Source organism: Poecilia mexicana, unplaced genomic scaffold (genome assembly GCF_051168715.1).
Source record: "Poecilia mexicana isolate PSO_F unplaced genomic scaffold, ASM5116871v1 scaffold_4, whole genome shotgun sequence".
In the NCBI taxonomy this organism is placed as follows: domain Eukaryota; kingdom Metazoa; phylum Chordata; class Actinopteri; order Cyprinodontiformes; family Poeciliidae; genus Poecilia; species Poecilia mexicana.
This window is the reverse complement of record NW_028263373.1, coordinates 3,011,421-3,031,997: the sequence shown is the minus strand read 5'-3', so window position 1 is coordinate 3,031,997 and position 20,577 is coordinate 3,011,421. Positions and strand designations below refer to the sequence as shown.

The window sequence follows — 20,577 nt, the reverse complement described above, 5'->3', positions numbered from 1 at the left end:
CGTCATCACCAAACCAGGAGGGAGATGCCGAAACCTCCGGCCTGATCAGTTACCATGGAAACAACAACCAGAGGAGGAGTAAAATGGTGAGATGCTCTTTTTAATACAGGTGTCAAACAGCCTGGCTCCTGCAGCTCCAGGTGGAGGAGCCAGAGCTCAAACTGCCTCAGCCAGCCAGAGACCCAGAAACAGGCAGAGATGCTTCTTCGGTTAGTCTGCTGCTTTCAGAGGAAATGAAACACATTTGAAGCTGTGGAAGGTGTGATGGTGGAAAAAGCTTCCCTGCAGAGACACACAGAGCTGCAGGAGCAGAGGGGGTTGGTGTTCCTGAACAAAGCCGACACTCGCTCATGCTGCCATTACAGTTATTGAAAAACAAAACATTTCCTTAAAGTCCTTTGAGTTTTACAGTCCAATCAGAAAGGAAATCAAACCAGATGCTGCCTCCACCAAACCTGTCCAACCTGGAAGAGACAGAGAGAATCAGACCATCACATCGGTACCAACAGCAGGAATTTGGGTTATTTAGAGACTTAGAAGACAAACAACAGAATTAATGACATATTTTCTCCGTCTTATGAATTCATCACATGTCAGTTTCAAACTAACTCAGTAAATCTGTAGCTTCAAAATAAACAGCAAGTTAAATATTTAGCTTGTAAAACTGAAGCTTGGTGGTGGCACCATCATGATGTGGGGCTGACTAATTCAAAGTAATTAAATCTTAAGGATCAGCAATAATAATCTGATCAGTAATAATCAATGCGTACAGTTCAGAAGCGTCACTGCTGCTCCTCGTTCCCGGCGCTGGGCGTCCGGTTGCGGATCTGACTCCTTAGCTGTTCGATGAGTTCGGGGTTCTGCTGCTGCATCTGCTGGGCGAACTGCTGCCCCCTGCAGGCCGAGCCACAGACTGCAGTCAACAACAGTGCCGCGCTTCAGGCCTGACTGAAGGAGCGGGAACTCACGCCTGGATGAGGCCGGACAGATCCGCGGGTCCCTGAGCTGCTGAGGCTCCGCCCACTCCTCCTCCCGCTCCAGCACCGCCGCCGACCCCCCCGCTGCCGCCGACCCCCCCGCTGCCGCCGACCCCCCCGCTGCCGCCGATCCCCCCGCTGCCGCCGATCCCCCCGCCTCCTCCAGCTCCGCCTCCAGTCGCTCCCATGCCATATGCGCCTGACATCATCCCGGACATCCTGAGAGAAACCATGGAAACGGATCAGGGGTGGAGAGGAGGAGGAGGAGGGATGAAGGTGAGAAACTTACAGCTGCTGAACCTGAGGGTTGTTCATGAGGGTCGATGCCTGCAGAGAGAGCAGCATCAGTCACACATCACAATGTTCAAGGTCAGTTCAATGACACTACCGACAGAAATTCATAAACTGATGTCATGTGAGCCAACATGGAGCTGGCTCTGTTTTCATCCTGATGAAGGCTGAAGCACTCCCATTTAGACATCTCATCCTCGTCTTCCTCACTTTAAAAAGAAACATGACAAATATCTGAGTATTTGTGAATCAGGAAACAGCTCTAAAGACAGTCTCAGTGGCTCTTCCTGCAGCGTGTTCAGACTGATCTGGTCCAGGATCAGGATCAGGATCAGGATCAGGATCATTCCCCATGGTGGATCATCCTGTTACTGGATGATAAACCTCAACGCAGCCAATCAGACCAAGCAGCTGCCATGATGGAGCAGGAAGTCCAGTGGATGTTGGAGAACAGCCAGAGAAAAATGTGGATAATTTTTCTGTTAAAAAAGTTCCCAAACTGTCGCCATGGTTTCTTGGCAGTCGGCCATGTTTGTTTACTCTGAACTCACGTGTGATCTTGAGAGGTTTTGTGATATTTCTGACATCTGAATGTCGGTGTAGTGCGACTCTACGACCAATCCTGTCCTGAGTCAGATTTATTATCGCTGGAGGAGAAGAGTTCTCTGGTTTAGGTTCTCCAGACTGCGAACCAGACAGCAGCTGTTTTCTCCTCCTTCCCTCAGATTATGAACGCCGAGCATCGCCATGGTCCCAAGCTTCATTTATAAAACCACGATGAAATCTTTCATCCTCGTCATCATCAACAGGCTGCAGCCCTGAACTCCTTGTTTTCCACTCTTCAGCTGGAATTTATTTTTACTGCTTTTCTCAGCGTGTTTTTACATTTTCCTCCATCCCTGCAGGTCAGCACCAACCCACTAGCACAGCGGTGGGCAGTCCTGGTCCTGGAGGTCCGAGTCCTGCAGCTCTTAACGTCTCCCTGGTCCAACACACCTGGATCCAACAGCTGAAGCTCCTCCTCAGTGCATCAGGTTCTGCTAACGACCTCAGTGTTTGACTCAGGTGTGTTGAAGTAGAGACACATCTAAAGGTTGCAGGAGGCCGGCCTGGAGGGCCTGGAGTTCCTGGAGGGCCTGGAAGGTCTCCATAGCGTGGGCCGGACCACACTACGGTCTCCTGCACGTGTGTGTTACATTATTCTAACACACAGAGCTGTTTCCAAGAATAATTCAAACATTTCCCAATGAGTGAGTCAGAATGGCTGAACTCATCTTGTTTTTCAGATCTAAAGCTTCATAACGCTCCAGAACCCGGCCAGAACCAGCTGACCCTGTGTGGTCATCCTGTTCTCATGCATGCAGACGATCAGGTGATCATTTCTTTACTTCTGTGCGTCGGTCCGTCAGAGCTCACCATGTTCATGAAGCCGGGGTTGCTAAGCAACCCAGCCAGGTCGATTCCTCCCAGACCCGCCGACTGAAACAGAAGAAGAAGAAGAATGAAGCAGAGACAGAACCGGCCCAGGTCGGACTCGGTCCGGTTCCTCTTACCGGGCTGGACGTCTCCATCTTCTCCTCGGCGATCTTCATGTTGGTTTTGTAGGTGTCGTTATCCGGGTCGAGCTCCAGAGCCTTCCTGTAGTAACCCACTGCCTCCGTGTGCTTATTGAGGCTGGCCAGCGCCAAACTGACACCAGAACCAGAACCAGAGATAGAGAGGGGCAAGTCAGGAGGAAGAAACATGGCAGAGGAGGCGGAGCTCCAAACTGAGCAGAAATTATCTGAACCATCTGAATGTTTGGACGGATCAAAGTGGTTCTGAGTTCTCCTGGCTTCGACCGACCAGAGTTTCCTCCAGTGGATCATCAGCCTGATGGGCTGCCAGGCTTTACTTGCCCCCTGCCAGGCTTTACTGGCAGGGGGCAGTAAAGCCTGCCCCCTGTCTGTGCTGCAACTTGATCAAGTTTATATAAATGAGCCACAAACCCAGCCAATCACAGACAGTTGTTATTCCTCAATAATACTGAATTCAACTGAATAAATAACCAGAAAATCTAAATATGGCCCCAAGCTGCTGACATTATTGAACAAATAAAACTAATACAAGAAATAATTTTGTACCCAACAAATATTGAGTTAAGCATACAAACACTTATTGTCAATTTTAGGTCATTTTTCGTTAAATTTATTTTACTTTTAAATGTGACTACGGCCATCCTCCGGTGTCATGGGGCCTGAAGTGGAACATAACTCACACAGCGCTCTTCCTGCTAAAGCATCAGCACCACTAAGAGTCTCAACAGAGATTCGGTGGAACCTGGGAAAAGGGGCGGGGCTTAATTATTCAAACTTAAAACCAATCAGGGATAATTGGTCATTATGTGCCGGGTGTATCCGTAAACAAACCGAGCTCAAACAGAACGATTCACCTCATAGCATCAGATTGTTGTCATGAGATTTAGTTTTTGCACTTTTACAAAGTAAACTGTCCTTTAAATCTTAATATTAATTAAGACGTTTCTGTTGGTCTCACCCCATCCGGCCGTACGCCTTGCTGTAGTTTGGGTCGATCCTGATGGCCCGTTCACAGTCCTGCACGGCGCCGGCGTAGTTCCCCAGCTTGCTGTACGCCGCAGCCCTGAAACCACAGCAGGACATGGGTCAGAACCGGGCGGCTGGAGTTCCAGCTGGACCGGGTTCTGGCCCACCTGTTGCAGTAGTAGACGGCGTTCTGAGGGTTCAGGGCGATGGCCTTGGAGTAGAACTCCACGGCTGCTGCAAAGTTTTCCACCTTCATCTGGTCGTTCCCTGCAGAGCAGAAAACACAAGAAAACAGATCCACATGAGACAGATCCTCCAGAACCAGAACCACAATCTGAACCTGAACCCACCGTCAGTTTTCAGCCGCTCCGCCTCGGCTTTCTGCTCTTCTGTTGGAGAACTCGGCGTCGTGTTGTTGTTGGCATGGGACTCGGCTGGGAACTGGAAGACACAGAACCATCAGAACCATCAGGTTCCTCTGGACTTCCTCCGGCAGCAGGGACTGACCTTGGCCGTGGCCGAGGCGAAGATCTCTGGTAGCGTCATGGGAACAGCCAGACTCTGGTCGTCCGTGGAAACGTCAAAAGCCGTCTCCAGACATTGGACAGCAACTAGAAGACAACAAGGAGATGTCAGGCAGCAGAGCCCAAGCAGAACCGGTCTGGACCCGGTTCCGGCTGTGCTCAGGACTCACCCTCCAGGCTCTCCTGTGCATCGGAGGTCAGGTCTCCGGCCTGCAGCTGGTCATGGAGGAACTGGATGATGGAGAAGGCGAGGCGCTTGCTGTCCGTCATGGTGGACGCTCTGTGGGGGACACACCTGGACAGGGGACAGAGGACGGCCTTCATCACATGACTAACGGGTTAGTTCACTGGTGTGGATTGAGCTGATCCAAACGGGAACATATCTCCATGGAAACAGCAGGGGGGTTTTGTAAATGCTGCCTTGCTAGCCCAACCTCTAACCTGACCTATGACCCCAAACAGAAAAGCAATCACAGACTCCATGTTGGAGCTGCAGCTGAAGAAAATTCTAGAAAGGATCTGACCTGCGCTTTCTGCCCGACTTCCTGATCAGAGGATAGCAGGCGGATTAGAAGCGGCAGAAATTCATCTCTGTTTTCACAAGACTAACGGGTTAGTTCACTGGTCCAAACGGGAACATGTCACAGTCAGATTCCTCTACAGATTTGTTGCAAAACTGACTGCTACAGGAGATCACCTTCAACGACTCTGAAGAAACTTTGATAATATTTAATTTCCTGGTTATGTTTAGCACCACCTACAGGAGAGGGGGCGTAACTACAGCAATGTTTCTGTGTGGGCGGGGTCTCAGGTAGATGAGTATCCCTGAAGCTAAGCCTGATGGGAAATCAAGTGACCATTTCTCAAGATCATAAAAAACAGAATCATCTGTTTCAAGGACTCACTACCGTGTTCTGTCTTTAAACGCATCAGTATTCAACCTAAAACCTCCATCACCAGTGATGTCATTTTATTATTGCAGGGTTTCAGTTACGTGACCCGGATGATGTGCGAAATTCAGATGGAGTTCCGGAAGTGGATTTCTCCGGCTCAAAACCCAAAGCAAAATGGATCTCAACGAGTAGCTAATGCCCTAAATAGGCTGGAACAGATGCGGCATCTCGAAAAAATACGCGTATATTTAGGATATGATCTGTATTATCTCTGTAAAAAAAGAATTCTTTAAAAATCTTGAGGATTTACTCGCATCGAGGCGATCCACATAACTAACTACCAGGAGCTGCAGACTTCATATTATAAGACGAGCCAGAAGAACCAATCATTTAGTGACTCGGCACTAAGCTAGCTGCTAACAACATTAGCACTCAGAGGACAACCATGCTAGGGCATAAAAATAATATATCTTACCTTACATATGAACGCTTGTCTTTCTAAGTAACTGTCCAATAAAATATCTGAAAATACAATTTAAATGATGCGATGGTTACGTTAGAAAGTCGGCACTGCAAACTCTGGCATTGTTAGTTTCGTTCCTCCTGTTTTTAGCTGCAGATTGTTGATCCACTTTCTCCTCTTTTTTCGGTAAGTTTTTTAAAATTAGCTCCCTTGTGACCAACTACCTTTGAAACACGAAAATAACGTTTATCTTTCTCTCTATTAGAACAGTTGGAACAACCGTACAGGACACAGATTTTAGGCATTTTGATGTTGGATCAACAGAAATAAATGGGCTGGATTTACTTCCGGCCCTCCATCTGCATTGGGTGACGTCAGTGCTACGTCATGTGAAACCCAGCAATTTAATAATGCCAAAACAGATTTCATCTAAAGGAGAAATCAGTGGGGAGAGAAATCATATTCTAACTGAAAGGTTGTGGGTTTGATTCCAGCTTTACGTTGATGTGCCTCAGAGCAAGGCGCTCAGTCTGATGGGTTTTAAAAGCGGCTGTTTCATTAAGTTTCTTACTCTCGGTGGATTTATTTGATATTTTTTTCTGTTTCCGTGGGTTCTTCTGAGTGGGCTCCACGCCACGCACATCGAACCGGGATTAGCCGTAAGAATGTTCTGGTACCACCGGACCCGGGATCAGCATCTGGTCCCAACTAATGATCCAGAACCCAGCTGCTGGCTCTGAGCTGAACCAGAATCGACACCCACAGGTGTTTCGGTTCTGAAGGAGTTCGGTTCGGAGCCAGACCCAGTTTCCATGTTGGCTAACTTTCTTCTATAAGCTGGAGCCTCTAGATGTGAACATCTGAAAGCTTCCAGAGCCATCTAATACGCGCCGAACCGAGCAGCAGGTCCAGATGTCTGAACCGGAGAAGAAAATGGGTTCCTAATTCGGCGCGGTTTTCTGTCCCGCGGAGTTTTTATTGTTTTTAGGTGGAGTTCGGCGCGAACGCCAGCTCACGGTGCTATCGCCCCCAAAGCTAACGGTCCCATCAAAGTTCTGGTTCTGCCGTCAAATTAAAACGGTTCTGCTTCCGGTTCAGAGCCAGAAACACAGCGGCGGGTGGTTCCTACCTGGTGTCTCCGGGAATCAGGTGAAAAACCGCCAGGTAATCCCGACGTCAGCCGCGCTGGGTAACCTCGCTGTGCTAGCTAGTCCTGGACCTGCCGCGGAGAGATGACGTCAGCCGGAAGTGCCGTGACGTAGCGGTTTAAAAATTACCCAGAGATGTAAATATTTTAATTCAAAATAATATGACAAATTTTCATTCAAAATTTTTCTTTACTTTTTTATTTAATTTTAATTTACAATTTAAATTATAAGCTTTAAACAAACACAAGTTAAACCTTTTTATACCAAAGACTGTAAAAATCTTCTGTTCTCCAGAACCACAAGGTTCTGCAGTTACTAATCCACAAGAAGCACAAGCCTTTAAGAAACTGGCTGCTCATCCAAGGTGATTCATAGAAAGTTTAGTGGAAGGAAGGAAAAAGTATGGAGGGAAAAGGTGCACAAAAAACTATCCTTGTTTTAAAGCATCCTGTTCCTCTTCAAGTTCTCTAATGAGGACTGAACCCGAGACATTAAGGACATTCAACCTGAGTCTCATCATCCAGAACCTCCAGCAGAACCCTCAGGTCCGAGAGCTACAGGCTTCCAAGGTTGTTCCGGTTCTGATCCAGAGAAACAATATCCTTCACTTTACACATAACTATCTCAGATCTTTCACCTTATCGGCAGAACATTATGACCACTGATGTCTGGATCATTAAGCTCCAATATTACAGCAACATTGAAAAGTATTTCACAACCAAGAGATAACAAAAAACAGCAAATGATAAAAACCTGAAAAAAGAAAAATAAATCTAAATACATTTAAATTGTACATATGACAAATATTTATTCGTCTTTATTGGCATCTATAATGAATAGGTCAAAAATTGATTTCCTTTACATCATTTTACTTTTATAAAGATGAAACTTATCAAACAAATTCATATTGATAAGAAATATGGAAGAGGAATTTTTCATTTTCAAATCTGTAATAAACATTTTCAGAATAAAGAGGGGAAATCAAATTATTGTAAATACTTTGGAGCCTTTTTATTTAGTTTAAAATAAAAATCAGCACTGTTCCTTTAATATAAGTCACATTTATATACAATTCAACAAATTCTGATCGAATCAATAACTAAAAGTTCCTTTTTGTATAGTTCGGGATGTTTATAACAACTTGTTATGAGTAGGAGATTCCCTCCTCTTGTGCCTCCTGAGCTCCCGTAGTTCCCTTCACATTCCTGCTACTAAGAGGTGGGTTCAATATGGAGCCTCCGCTGCTCCTCTTCTGTTTTCTTCCTAAATGTCTCCATTTATCTTCTAACAATCACTCTGAAATGTTCAGGGTTTGCTTTATTATCTAATCGGGGCGGTTCATTTCTCATTTTAACGGTAAATATCAGTTTTATGAGCGGTTTTTGTGGAGCCAGTTTAAACGACATTTGACGCAAAGCCCCCTGGTGGTGCGTCGCGATACTGCATGTAAAATGTAGCGATTAGTAAGAAAAATGTAACAAAAATGTAAATATTATATTTTAAAATTATTGATCTACATTTTTGTAATATAAGTTTTATACAAATTAATGGAGTCGTTGTTAATTATATTGTATTTTAGAAAACAGCAGTATTATATTGATCAGGTGTAGAAATGGAGACATGTCCTGTGACCTGTGGTGTTTGACCTTAATGACCGTTTTTAAGAGTCTGAGGACACCAACCTGTGAAGCCTTGGAGTGGCTGCATCATGCTGTGGGGCTGCTTCACAGCAGGAACGACAGCATAGATGCTATCGGTGAATGACTGATGCCACATCTAAAGCCAGGAAGCTGAAGGTTGGACACAGATGTGTCTTCTAAAGGGGACAGTGTCCCTCAGCGGCTCACCAGATTAGCTACAGTGTTGCTGAAGCTGTGGTTGTGGTCCCTCAAAAGGACAGTCCTCAGAGTTTAGAGGTCAGCTGGACTAATTCTCTGCTTTCTGGAGGCCCCAGAAGTCCAGCTGTCTTCTGGATGTTAGATGTTTCTGCTAAATGTCCTCCTTATGAACACAAGGTCCGGTACCAGGAGTTTAATAATCCAGACATCAGTGGTCATAATGTTCTGCCAATCAGGTGAAACGTGCGAGGTAGTTACCTGGAAAGGCCACTAGAGGGAGGCGTTGCTCTGTCCATGTTGATGTAAAGTGCGCTTCTGTCTGTTTGTCCCTGCAGGGATGCCGTAGTTCCTGCAGGACGCTATTTTTCTCTTAGGTTTGTCCTCATGGTGAAGAAGGTGAGCAGAGATCAAGAAGTTTACATAAACCCAGTAAAAGACACAAAAAGTTAAATCAGAACAAAATGTTCTTGTTTTAGATCAGAACAAACTTAATTTTTATTTTTGTAAATGCCAGAAAACGCAGTGAGAACATTTATTTGTACGTTTGCATACATCTGCTCAGTATTTGTCTGATGTGGGTCAAATATTTTGGGTTGTCTTCCACAAACCTCTGATAGATTAACTGACACGGAGTTAGTTTGCCGTTTACCTGTGGATGTATTTTAATGATTTCTGGTTCGACTCCATGGGAAAGTCAGCAGAAACCAGCCCAGACATTACATGGTTACATTTTTACAAAATAAAAATGTTTTACTTGTATCATCTTAACTGTGAAGTATCGGGGTGGAACAAGCTGTGGGAGGAACTGGGGAACTTCATCCACTAGGTGGCATCGTGAGGAAGGAACCTAATGTGAAAATATTAAGGCAACATCTAAAGACGTCAGCAGGAAGTTAAAACTCTGGATGGACAACAACCGTTATCATGCAGGATGGTTGGAAAATGGCTTAAGAAGAGGAAAGTCAGCGTTCTGCTGTGGCTGTCACAAAGTCCTGATCTCAGTCCTATGGAGAAGTTGTGGACAGATCTTAGATGGCCTACAAACCTGACCCAGTTCTACCGGTTCTGTTAGAAGCAATGGACCAGGACTCCAGTACACTATGAAGAGAAGCTTGAGGAAGGAAACCCAAAAGGTTTGACACAAGACATGCAGTTTAAAGACGATGCTGCTAAACATTGAGGAGATGTATGCTAACTTCTGTATTTGAAGGGAGATACAAAAAAATCTCTAGAAAATGTTCTCGCTGCTTTCCTGACATTTAGCAGATATCCAATGTTCCTGGTTCCATCTCTGGTTCCTGTTTCTCTGCAGAACGTCCAGCTGGAGCCGTCCAGAACATCAGGAAGTCTTCCTGCTGCAGCAGACACAGGGAGAGGGTCTGCCATGGCGCCTGGTTCTGGACGGGGTGGATAAGGAGCGGTCCGGTCCGTCTACCCGCAGCCTCACATGGGGAAGGGGAAGGATCTGAGCGACTTTGAGAAGGGTCAGATCGTGATGGCGCGCCGTCTGGGTCAGAGTATCTCCAAGACAGCGTCCATCGTCGGATGTTCCCGGGCCGCAGTGGTCAGCACCTTCCAGAAGTGGTCCAAAGAGGGGAAGCTGGTGAACCAGAGACTGGGTCACGGACGGAGGAGACTCATCGATGAAAGCGGAGAGCGACGGCTGGCCCAGTTGGTCCAGTCCAACCGGAAGGCCACCGTGGCTCAGATTGCCGAGGAGGTCAACGCCGGTTCTGAGAAGAAGATGTCTGAATGGACGGTCCACCGCAGCCTGCTGCGTCTGGGCCTGAGGAGACGGAGAGGAACCAGGGGCAGGAAGGACGGAGGCGGACGTGCGAACGAGGCTTCCCATCCGTCCGTCCCTGATGGTGCAACACAGGACCTCCGCTCTGGAAGCTCCGCAGCTCCAGTGAATCAGGAGGACGAATCTTCAGGAGGAACCTCAGAGCAGAAGGAGGAAGATCCGCCAGGAGGAAACTGATGATGATGATCTGGACAATATAAGTCTTTGGGTTCTGGTCGGGTTCTAGATCGGCTGCAGGAACTGAGGAACGTATCAGTGGTGAAGGCTTCCTGACCTTCATCCACCGACTGACCATCGGATTCTCTGGTTCCTTTCTGAGGGCCTCATTTATGTCCCCTGGGGCCAGAAAAGACATGTCTGCTTCCTCTTCATTAATTCATAATAAAAATCCATTTTATTTGTGCTGCACTGAGATGATCAAAAGTGTGAAAAAACAACAAACAGTTAAACTATAAACTGTATGTGAAAGATTCAGGTGATGTTTTTTCTGGTTCCTCAAAGTATCGGAGAGACTTTGAGGACATGAGGAGCAGAGACGGCTCCGTCCTCCATGGTGTCTGGCTGCTTTAGAGCCAGACACCATGGGTGGGTCAAAACTAGCCTGGTCACTTTCTTCGTACTCAATCAAACTGTCTCTTCGGTGCTCCGTCCGATTGACCTGGATTCTTCTAGTAGAATTTCAACCGGGCCAATCAGCAATGATGATGTTGATTTTCTGCTGTTTTATAACTGTAGGCTGCCTGTAGTTTTATCAGTGGCCGCAGAGGAAGAGAAGTAAGCCGTTCAGTCCGTGTTGTTTGTTTCCAAACATTGAATTAACATTAAAAGCCGCTTCGTTTGGATCGGCTCGTTTCGGAGTGGAGGCAATTTCTGGTAACCTTCACAATGTCGAACTGGCACATTACATCCATCATGGACAAATGTTAGCAATTGGGTAAATTTAAAACTTCAACAGAGTACACGCCTCCAGGAAGCAATCGCTTCTCAATAGCTATGAGCCTCTGGACGAAGGTTTTACGTCGCTAGATCAGTAGTTCTGAGGTGAGGAGCAGCATGTAGGCAGGTTTAGGGGCCGGGGTGGCGACCATCATGGCTGCTGTCTTGGAGGTCTTTCTGTTGTATAAAGTTGTGGCAGATCCACATCTTCTCCTGCAGATACAGATATACAACTGTGTCATTAGTGTGGCAAGAGATGAGAAGTGACCCCTGAGGGACTCCACTGGTCTCTGTGCTCAGGTGCAGCATAAACCAACCAAAGGAAAAGAGTCTGTCTGATGGTGAAGCAGATGAAGGGGGGTGTTGTGGTCCACAGCTCCCAGCAGAGCTGCTTCAGGGCAGCGGACAGACTGGAAACCAGAGTCTCTTTGTCAGAGATGGTCCTTAAGACAAGAATGGAAGATCAGACTTTAATTTGATAATTGGGATCATGAGTGGGCTGGGTGGTCTGATCCTGACCTTTTTAAGGCAGGAGGGCTGGGTCAGTTTGAGGGTCTGGGTCAGAACCAAGGCGAGGAGTGGTGTGTGTTTTCAGCAGGTGGACGATTCACTCAGCTGAAAACAGAGTGGCGGTCATCTCTGTCTCTGGCCTGGAAGTTGGTTAAACCAGACCAGCTGGTCATTCTCATTCATTTTAGGCTTGGACTTTGACTAGTCCATTCTTACATAGAATATATATAGATTTTTGATAGAAAAGAACATCTGACCATGACTTGAGGTTCATCAGAGTTGGAATAGTTCAGAGATGCTCAAAACGCCGGTCGTCTGACGCGCTTGGAAAAACTTTCACTGAGATCCAAAACGTCTGTAACTTTTTTAAAGATTAAAGAAATATACCAACAAAATGTGTTCAAATTAATGACCCAACAAAAATAATGATCTCAGTGATTATTGTTTCAACAAGGCGTTGAGCAATTCTGCGCCTTTCGGTTCCATTAACAACAGAAAAAGAAACTCAAAGACTGACTGACCATCAGAGCAGGAGTTTAAATCTGCCCACAGCCTCCGCTGTGCAGGGAGGCGGATTAATAATCGCAGATTAATAATCGTGAAATAAACATCAAGCCTGAAAACCTTGTAACAACCACTATGTTTTTTCTGAATAAATACATTAAAGAGTAAATGTATCAAACTGTTTTGTAGAATAGTTTCTGTTATTTATGTTAAAATTATGTTCACTTTTTCAAACTGATTTTGTGCAGGTCATGCTGGTTTTAGGTCTGGTTGAAATTGACGTGTGCAGCGGGAAACTTGACTTGATTTAATGTTTAAAATACGTAGCAAATCAAAGAAAAGAGATTAAACGGCAATCAAAGTTCGCCCCAGTGCCGCAGATCATGTTTTAGAAAGTGGATTGGAGTTTGGACCCAGGAAACGCCGCCGGCACCGAGGAGAGGAAAGACTGAGATCTGGACTTTAGTTTTCTTTTTGGGGATTTTTGATGGTACCAGCTTTTTCTCATCTTTTTTGTTTTGTTTTTTGAGGATACGGAACTCTTTTATGGACATTATTCTCATTACAAAAGAACGGGAATTTTTGGACATTTAATTATTTGAGATTTTTACTGACATAAACTGAGTGATTTAAATCTAACAGAATATTATTTTTGAGGGATTTTTGGTTACTGATCTATTTATCAGAATAACTATTATTATTTCATAGTATTGTTGTTTTTGTAATAAATTATTGTTGCTAAAAGTCAACAAATTTCATATTCAGTGGTTAGATATTTATTTTCTTATCAAATTAAATGGTGTAACATATTTTACCTGATTCCCGTGACAGATCCCCCTTGAGTATATTAAGAGTTCTGCTTTAAATCAAGTTGAATTTTACAACCTCATATCGTAACGGACTGAATGTCTTGTTTCTAACGTAATCTCTGCTCGGCTTGCGGGACGCAGGCCGTTGCCACGGCAACGGGTGTGCTTAAACGACAAAGAGTGAAAAGGTCTTCATGGTTTCGAGCTGATCACCTGTTCAGGTTGTTTTGTTTACCTGTGACTCATCACAGCCGCTGTAGTTTCTGAACGTTCAATAAACGACAGACTTGGACTAATGACCTCGTTCGTCTGAGTTTACGTCACAAACATCAAAAAAGACAAATATATTTCATTTATTCTTTAACTGACAAATGGCTACTACCGTGATAATTATATGAAATTTTATTAATTGTCTAATATTTTCTAAAAATAGTTTGGTGTTCTCTGGCATCTTGGTTTGAGCTCAGAGCCTAAGAGGAGCTTTATTGGCTTTTCCTCCATCAAACATGATATTTATTCTCGTTTCTTATTTAGTGGAAATATTGACGTTGATGAGACTTTCTCCAAAATGATAAACTTTATCAACCTTTATAGCTCTGCTGTTGAAAATGAGGAGCAACATTCACAGATGACATAGAAATAAAATCCAGTCCAACATCTGAGGTGATTCCTCTGGATCCTGTTGGAGGGAAAACATCCCAACTTCACAAGATGAGCTTTAACCTAACAGAGCTCTGTGGTTCCTCCTGTCAGGCTCAAGTTTCTCATATTGAGGTCAAAGTTCAGATCCACCATGACTGACTGACACCTGCTGCCTCAGTTTGTAACCAGCTTCTGACTGAGAAACCAGTAAGCTGCTCCCAGAATCTCACTGAGGAAGAAACTGCATCAGGTTTTCTATCACTTTAATGTTTCTGCTGTAACTGATGGATATTTGCATATAAAATAAGACAATACAGTTTCAATTATAATCCAGGATGTATAATTTTTCATGTCCTGCTATCAGCTATCTTCTATCCTTTTATATCAGCAATAAAAAATTAAAAATACACACAATGTGTTAGAAAACTGTATTTGGTGACTGATATCTGTCAGGCTAAAGTGAACATCACAAATGCAGGAAAGACAGATTATCTTGGCGATTTAAAAAAAACTGCAACAAATCAAAACAGTGTAAGAAGAGCCCAACACAAGACCAGGTTTATTTATTTATCTACTTTAGAGTTTTATTGTTAACAGCAGATGTTGATGGAACTGAAACTTACAACCTTGACATGACTGAGTCATTTACCGAGCAATCAATCACAAGCTTTGTGAAAATAATCAGATCTGGTTGCAGTCTGCACTCCCGACACGGGGGGCAGAATTTGTCATGAGGCTGCTGCAACTTGGAAAACCTTCCTCTGGTTGTTTTTACCTCCACCTACTAGACTGGAGTGTCAGACACTCAGCAGGAAATCTATATTCCAGTTACAGAAGTTGTCAGATGACCTTGAGCCTCTGTCCGGGGTCGGCCTCCAGCGGTACCAAGGGTCCAGTTAGAAACCAGACTCCTCTGGGACATTTAGCACCAGTTCTCTGTAGAACCAGGAGGAAACATCTGGAAAATGATCCCAGAAGATCCAGGTGGAGACAGGTCAGAGGTCACCATTAGTCTGCTGCAGAGATTACAGTGGGACTGATGATAAAATCCCTCAAATTAAATACTGGTGTCAGTTTCAGGTCATCCATACGTCTGTTTCTGATGTGTTGTTAATGCATGGGAGGAAAACTAATCAGCTAAAGTCAACAGAAGTTGAAACCAATCAATCAATGAATCAATATGTTGATACTAAGATTCAGTTTTAACGTGAGAGGAGAGACATACCCAGTCAGGGTTGAACTAATCATCCCTTCATCACTAAAGGCAGTCAGGATCAGTTAGAGATGCAGCAGCCTCGTAGCGCCCTCTGCAGGCCGTCCGAAGCATTTTACCAGAGGATGTTCAACATTTTCAAACATCCCAATGAAAGACAGGCTTCAGGCTGCTGCTGCAGAACTAATGAAGAAATGGATACAGAAGCAGGTGAACAATTCACATCCATGTTCATAGGAATGATTGTTCAATCAGTGATGAAACCTAATGTGGTGAGACCTGATGGTTTATTGATTTTGAATTGGAACTTTAATCACCAGATGCAAATGATCAGCGCGCGCGCAGACACACACACACACACACACACACACACACACACACAGCTGACTGTTCAGCTAAGAACACTTTGTTTATTCCATAGAATCATTAAGGTTAGCTTGATAACACCAACCGTAACATGCTGAACCTCTATGTCAGAAAACAACCCAGGAGGTCGTTACCAGAGGAACTTCAGGAGAGTTAGTTGAACACTTTCAGTTACTGAACTGATCATCGCTTCAAAAGTAATTCCAGTTTTGTTATTTGGGACTCGAGACAGGACATTTAGGACAAGGAGATGAAATGACTGGAAGCAGGATACAGATTCCAACGACGCAAGAACTGAATAAAAGTTTATATTTCAACTGTTTGTCTCTGTTAAGAAGACTACTTTAATTACTTTAATTCAGATAGGAAGCCAACAGCTAGTTTAAGCTAACAAAAAGCCAACAACAAGCTGAAGCTAACAGGACGCTATCAGTTAGCTGATTCTAACAGGAAGCTAACAAGCTGGAGCTAAAAGGAAGCTAACAGCTAGATAAAGCTAACAGCTAGCTGAAGCAACCTTGAAATTACTCCAAATACAGTTATACAAAAAACCTTTTTATACTAAAGACGCTGAAAACAGAAACAGGAGAAATAAATTCTTCATATATCACCATATCTTATTTATGGATTATAGGCACCCAGAGAGCTACAAGAAAAAAACTTTTCAGACCCCCGAACCTGACAATTAGTCCATCTCTGAACTACAGACATGGGAACATGCTGAGGTCCTGGAGACCCACCTATAGACCAGTCCAGTCCATCATGGCACCTCCAGGTGTTGCTGAAGAAGACGCCTCCAGGCGGAGCAGAGTGTTCAAGGGGATGCTAGAGTCCCCAGCTAGCTGTGTGTTGTCATGTGAGCCATTAAGTTACCTTTCCTCTGGAAGCGCTTTCCACAGGAGAGACATAGGAACGGCTTCTCGCCTGTGTGTGTCCTCATGTGAACGTTCAGATTCCCTCTCTGACAGAAGCTCTTCCCGCAGGTCCCACACTGAAAGGGTCTCTCACCAGTGTGCGTCCTCATGTGGGCGATCAGGTTGAACTTATTGTTGAAGCTCTTTTCACAGGTGAGGCACTGGAAGGGTTTCTCACCTGTGTGGGTCCTCATGTGAGTGGACAGGTCGCAGCGTTCGCTGAAGCCCTTCCCACAGACATGACAAGCGTAGGGTCTGGTGCTGCTGTGGGTGCTCAGGTGGGCCGTCAGGTTGCCTTTCTGGCAGAAACTCTTTCCACAGGTCAGACATTCAAAGGGCTTCTCGCCTGTGTGGGTCCTCATGTGAATGGTTAGATTCCCTCTCTGACTGAACCGTTTTCCACAGGTGAGACACGGGAACGGCTTCTCACCTGTATGGGTCCTCATGTGAGTGGACAGATCGTGGCTATCGCAGAAGCCCCTCCCACAGACAGGGCAGGGGAACCGCCGGTCGCTGCTGTGAGTCCTCAGGTGGGCCGTCAGCTGACCTTTCTGGTAGAAGTTCTTCTCACAGGTGGGACAGCGGAACGGCTTCTCTCCACGGTGGATCTTCACATGTCTCTTGAGGTTGTCCCTCTGGCTGAAGCACTTCCCACAGGTGAGACACTGGAAGGGTTTCTCACCTGTGTGCGTCCTCAGGTGACACGTCAGGTTGCTGCTGCTCAGGAAGCTCCTTCCACACACCTGGCACCTGTATGGCCTCTCACCTGAGTGGACCCTCTGGTGGAGACTCAGGCTGAGCTGGTGGGCGAAGCGCCTCCCACAGGCAGCACAGGGAAACGGTTTCTCACCTGAGTGGCTCCTCAGGTGGACTGTCAGGCTCAGCTGGTTCTTCAGGCTCTTGCTGCAGGTGGGGCAGGTGAGGGGCGTCTCTACGGCGTGGACCCTCAGGTGTTTGGTCAGATAGCGCTTCTGGCTGAAACCCTTAGAGCAGGTTTTACAGAAGTGCTGGTTCTGATCCGTTTTGGGAGTTCTAGCCTCTCTACCTGGATGCCGCTCTTTGTTCCTGCTGGTTCCTTCCTGTTCTTCAGCCTCCAGAGTGACTCCAGGGAAGTTCTGGGCTCTGGTTGGGTCCAAATCAACAAGGTCTGGTTCTTCACTGGCATCAGCCTCCTCCTTCAGGACAACCTGCACTTCATCCGGGCTGCTGCACTCATCATCTGGCTCCTCCTTGATCCGGAGAAGTTCTGGTTCCTCATTCAGAGGTTCCGGTCCAGAGATCCTCTCCTGGTTCTGGGTGAAAACGTCCTTCTGACTGCAGAGACGACGCTGCTGGACGCCTGAAGGACAGAAGAAAAACATCTGGCTCTCATCAGAACCGGTTTGACCCGTTAATCAGATTACTTGCATTTACTTCTAGAGCAACTTTTATTTCCTTAAGTCATTAATTAATATTAATAAACAGATGATGTGAGGGCAAGTCTGTATTTCTTTCATCTAAATACGCTCAATGACTTGATGCTGAGGTGTGTAGAGAATATTATTAAATGATCCTTGTTGAATGTTGATGCATAATCAGTATAACATCAGATGGAGAACACAAGTGGGGCCTTGCTCTGTTCTGCGTTCCATCATTTGGTTGAATTTGGCCATGATAGGCTTTAAGATGCATTAAAGCCTATCAGGAAATAAAACTGGAGGAGAGGGGAGACGAACCAAATGGTAGTTAACTTTATAACTTCATCCCAGGACAGGACCTGTGGGTACAAAGCAAAGATGTTTTCCCAAAGCAAACATCTTTGCTCTATAGCCCCCAATAACTATTTTTTATTGCCACAGTTCTCGGACAATAGGGTTGGATGAGCCTGGTCTCAAAACGGGGCTGGGTGCAGCAGAGAGCAGAGCAAGACCAACGGGGCTTGTTATACAAGAGGAGACGTACAAAGGACTTCAACGGATCCATGATTATTTGTAACTATCAACTTTATTTGGGAAATATTTAAGTTAGAGGTAAAAGAATACAGTAACAATATAGTAGGTTATTTAGTTTTTATAAATTTTAATAAAAGATTTTCACAGGAATGTCACCAGGTTGTCCACGCTGCAATGCATTCTGGGTAAATGACGTAATGGTAACACAGTTCTGCACCTCGCTGAACTGTGTGCAGTTAGTCAGAATGTTCTGCTTCGTGTGATGAGCTGCAGCTCAGCCCATCTGTCTGGAACTTGATAAACGGTTGAAGCGTGGCTCAGTGCCTGATGTTCTAATTGTTTTTGTGTTAACTGAAATGTGACTGAGACTGCACTTCCCCCCACCCCTTTAGGGAGTCCCAATCTGTGTAACCAGGGCACAGCTGATCTCTAATAAAAGAGGTAGCGCGAAGGAAGAGACTCAGAGCACTAGAAAATTGATTGTAACTGAGATCTCTTTTCTGTTGCTCTCGTCACGAGTTCAAATCTAAATGAACCTTTCTCCTCTCTTTTTGTGACTGTGTTGCAATAAGTGTTCTAGGCTTTCAGACCTAACACTGGCTCTTCTGGAATCTCCTGCATCAATGACCCTCAGCTGGAGACATGAAAGTCTCCAACACAATAAAATATTTCCTTTTTTTTAAACACAAGTATAAACATATAAGATGCTAAACATTGTTCGTTTTAATTTGTAATTCTTCTTTTAAGTTCTCATGAAATTGTTGTTTTATTCTCGTATGATCATGACTTTGTCGAACTATTTTTGTATTTTACAACTTTATTCACTTATTACAATTTTTTTCTTGTATTATTCCAAGTTTTGAGAATAAATTATTACTTTATTCTCATATTATTATGACTTTAACATTATTATGACTTTATTTTTGTATTATGACTTTGTTAAAAACGTTATTTTCAGACAACTTTATTCTCTTTCTAGTGTAAATAATGTCAAACACACATCTAATACTTATTAGACTTTATTCTGTTCAGTAAAAATTTATAATCTTAGTCGGACCCTAATAGTTCGTTGAGTAACTTGTTGCAGTTGTCTCCATATACTGTATGGGTGTGTTCACACTGCAGCCTGAAGTGACTCAATTCCGATTTTTTTGCCGGGCCGTTCACACTGCCAGTAAATGCGACCTGTATGCGTTCTGCAATCTGAACGGGCAAATGACCTGAAAGTGTCCCGCATGCGCAGTAGAGGGCGCCATAGCGTCAGCGTTCTCAGTGTTCTGCCAACCGCCATGAAAAGAAGAAGTGCTCAGTGTTTGTGGAAGTAAACATGGAGGCTAACGGTGGAGCTTAGCTTACATATTGTTGTTGTTGTCCAACTGGAGCAGCACATTAACAACTTGATCCTCATATAATCCGTCATGGTTGTTGTTTTTCTTCCCACTTGCGCTTATCAGGACACAGAATAGTGAGATTTGTTGAGAATCAGTGACGTTCAGTTCGGATGAATGAGACCTGGACGTTATGGTCGCATTTGAATCGGATACGTATCGGATATGGGTCGCATTCGAAAAGAATCCGACCTGTGCTGTTCACACTGCCATGAAAAGATCGGATACAGGTCGCATTACGTACCTCATCACCTATGCTTTCTTCTACAACAAAATGGAAGGCTCGTTCTTCTTCTGTACAATAGTACAACAACAAAGGGAGTAGGCGCCCCCTTGTGGTGATACCTACTCATCTCTAGGAACCAAACAGAATAATGACTGTTACAAGTTTACAACTTGAATTATTACCTACTTTGGTATCAATATTTCTCTCTGAATGCATATGAACATCAATAAACCAGTCACAATGTGAAATGATGAGTCCGTTATTTTTGATCTTCTTTCTGGTGTTTGGATCGAACATCTCGTGGTTCTGCTGAAACTTTCTAACATTCAGAGTAAAATCTGAAATAAATCTTCCTCCCACGAACCTTTCAGGCCGGTTCTAACTTGAGTCCAGAAGCAGCCCGCTGCCCCCGCCGGACCTACCTGCGGGGTTCGGCTCGGTTCGGGGTCTCCAGGTGAGGTCCAGCAGTCTCCGCTGCCGGTCGATCTCCTCCTCGTACTGGACGATGGTTTTTTCCAGCTGGGTGAAGATTTCTTCAGCAGCAGCAGTTAGTCTCTCTCTGATAAACTCTCTCAGAGGCTCAACGGAACACATTGTTGCTGCGCAGACTCACAACACACCTGGACAAGCTCTGGGAAACGGCTAACCGTGCTAATC

The 20,577-nt window shown here is 44.9% G+C and overlaps 3 protein-coding genes across 3 annotated transcripts; 1 reads left to right on the top strand and 2 right to left on the bottom strand.

Annotated features, from left to right (window-relative positions):
• Positions 1-84: 84 nt before the first annotated feature.
• On the bottom strand, positions 85-6,955 carry sgta (small glutamine rich tetratricopeptide repeat co-chaperone alpha). Its single transcript, XM_014971785.2, has 12 exons — positions 6,821-6,955; positions 4,506-4,630; positions 4,319-4,422; positions 4,162-4,252; positions 3,979-4,078; positions 3,804-3,908; positions 2,822-2,957; positions 2,685-2,747; positions 1,267-1,304; positions 969-1,196; positions 771-894; positions 85-464 (listed from the first exon to the last, which is right to left on the bottom strand). Exons 2-11 carry the CDS (start codon positions 4,603-4,605, stop codon positions 783-785), a joined length of 1,077 nt encoding a protein of 358 aa, XP_014827271.2. The 5' UTR covers positions 4,606-4,630; positions 6,821-6,955; the 3' UTR covers positions 85-464; positions 771-782.
• Positions 6,956-8,020: 1,065 nt separating this feature from the next.
• LOC148159889 (uncharacterized) lies at positions 8,021-12,609 on the top strand. The gene is made up of 3 exons (XM_088004803.1): positions 8,021-8,057; positions 9,013-9,073; positions 9,990-12,609. The coding sequence occupies exon 3, from the start codon at positions 10,125-10,127 to the stop codon at positions 10,656-10,658; it is 534 nt and encodes a 177-aa protein (XP_087860929.1). The 5' UTR covers positions 8,021-8,057; positions 9,013-9,073; positions 9,990-10,124; the 3' UTR covers positions 10,659-12,609.
• Positions 12,610-14,440: 1,831 nt separating this feature from the next.
• Positions 14,441-20,577, bottom strand: LOC106906493 (uncharacterized). The gene is made up of 2 exons (XM_088004785.1): positions 20,343-20,577; positions 14,441-17,714 (listed from the first exon to the last, which is right to left on the bottom strand). The coding sequence occupies exons 1-2, from the start codon at positions 20,512-20,514 to the stop codon at positions 16,300-16,302; spliced, it is 1,587 nt and encodes a 528-aa protein (XP_087860911.1). The 5' UTR covers positions 20,515-20,577; the 3' UTR covers positions 14,441-16,299.

Excerpts from the sequence above, each read along its gene's own strand:
- LOC106906493 (XM_088004785.1), bottom strand. The coding sequence starts at position 20,514 with ATGTGTTCCGTTGAGCCTCTGAGAGAGTTTATCAGAGAGAGACTAACT. Across the intron at positions 17,715-20,342 it reads AACCGAGCCGAACCCCGCAG|GCGTCCAGCAGCGTCGTCTC; the intron begins GTAGGTCCGGCG and ends TCTGTCCTTCAG.
- sgta (XM_014971785.2), bottom strand. The coding sequence starts at position 4,605 with ATGACGGACAGCAAGCGCCTCGCCTTCTCCATCATCCAGTTCCTCCAT. Across the intron at positions 4,423-4,505 it reads TGCACAGGAGAGCCTGGAGG|TTGCTGTCCAATGTCTGGAG; the intron begins GTGAGTCCTGAG and ends GTTGTCTTCTAG. Across the intron at positions 2,748-2,821 it reads AGATGGAGACGTCCAGCCCG|TCGGCGGGTCTGGGAGGAAT; the intron begins GTAAGAGGAACC and ends CTTCTGTTTCAG.
- LOC148159889 (XM_088004803.1), top strand. The coding sequence starts at position 10,125 with ATGGGGAAGGGGAAGGATCTGAGCGACTTTGAGAAGGGTCAGATCGTG.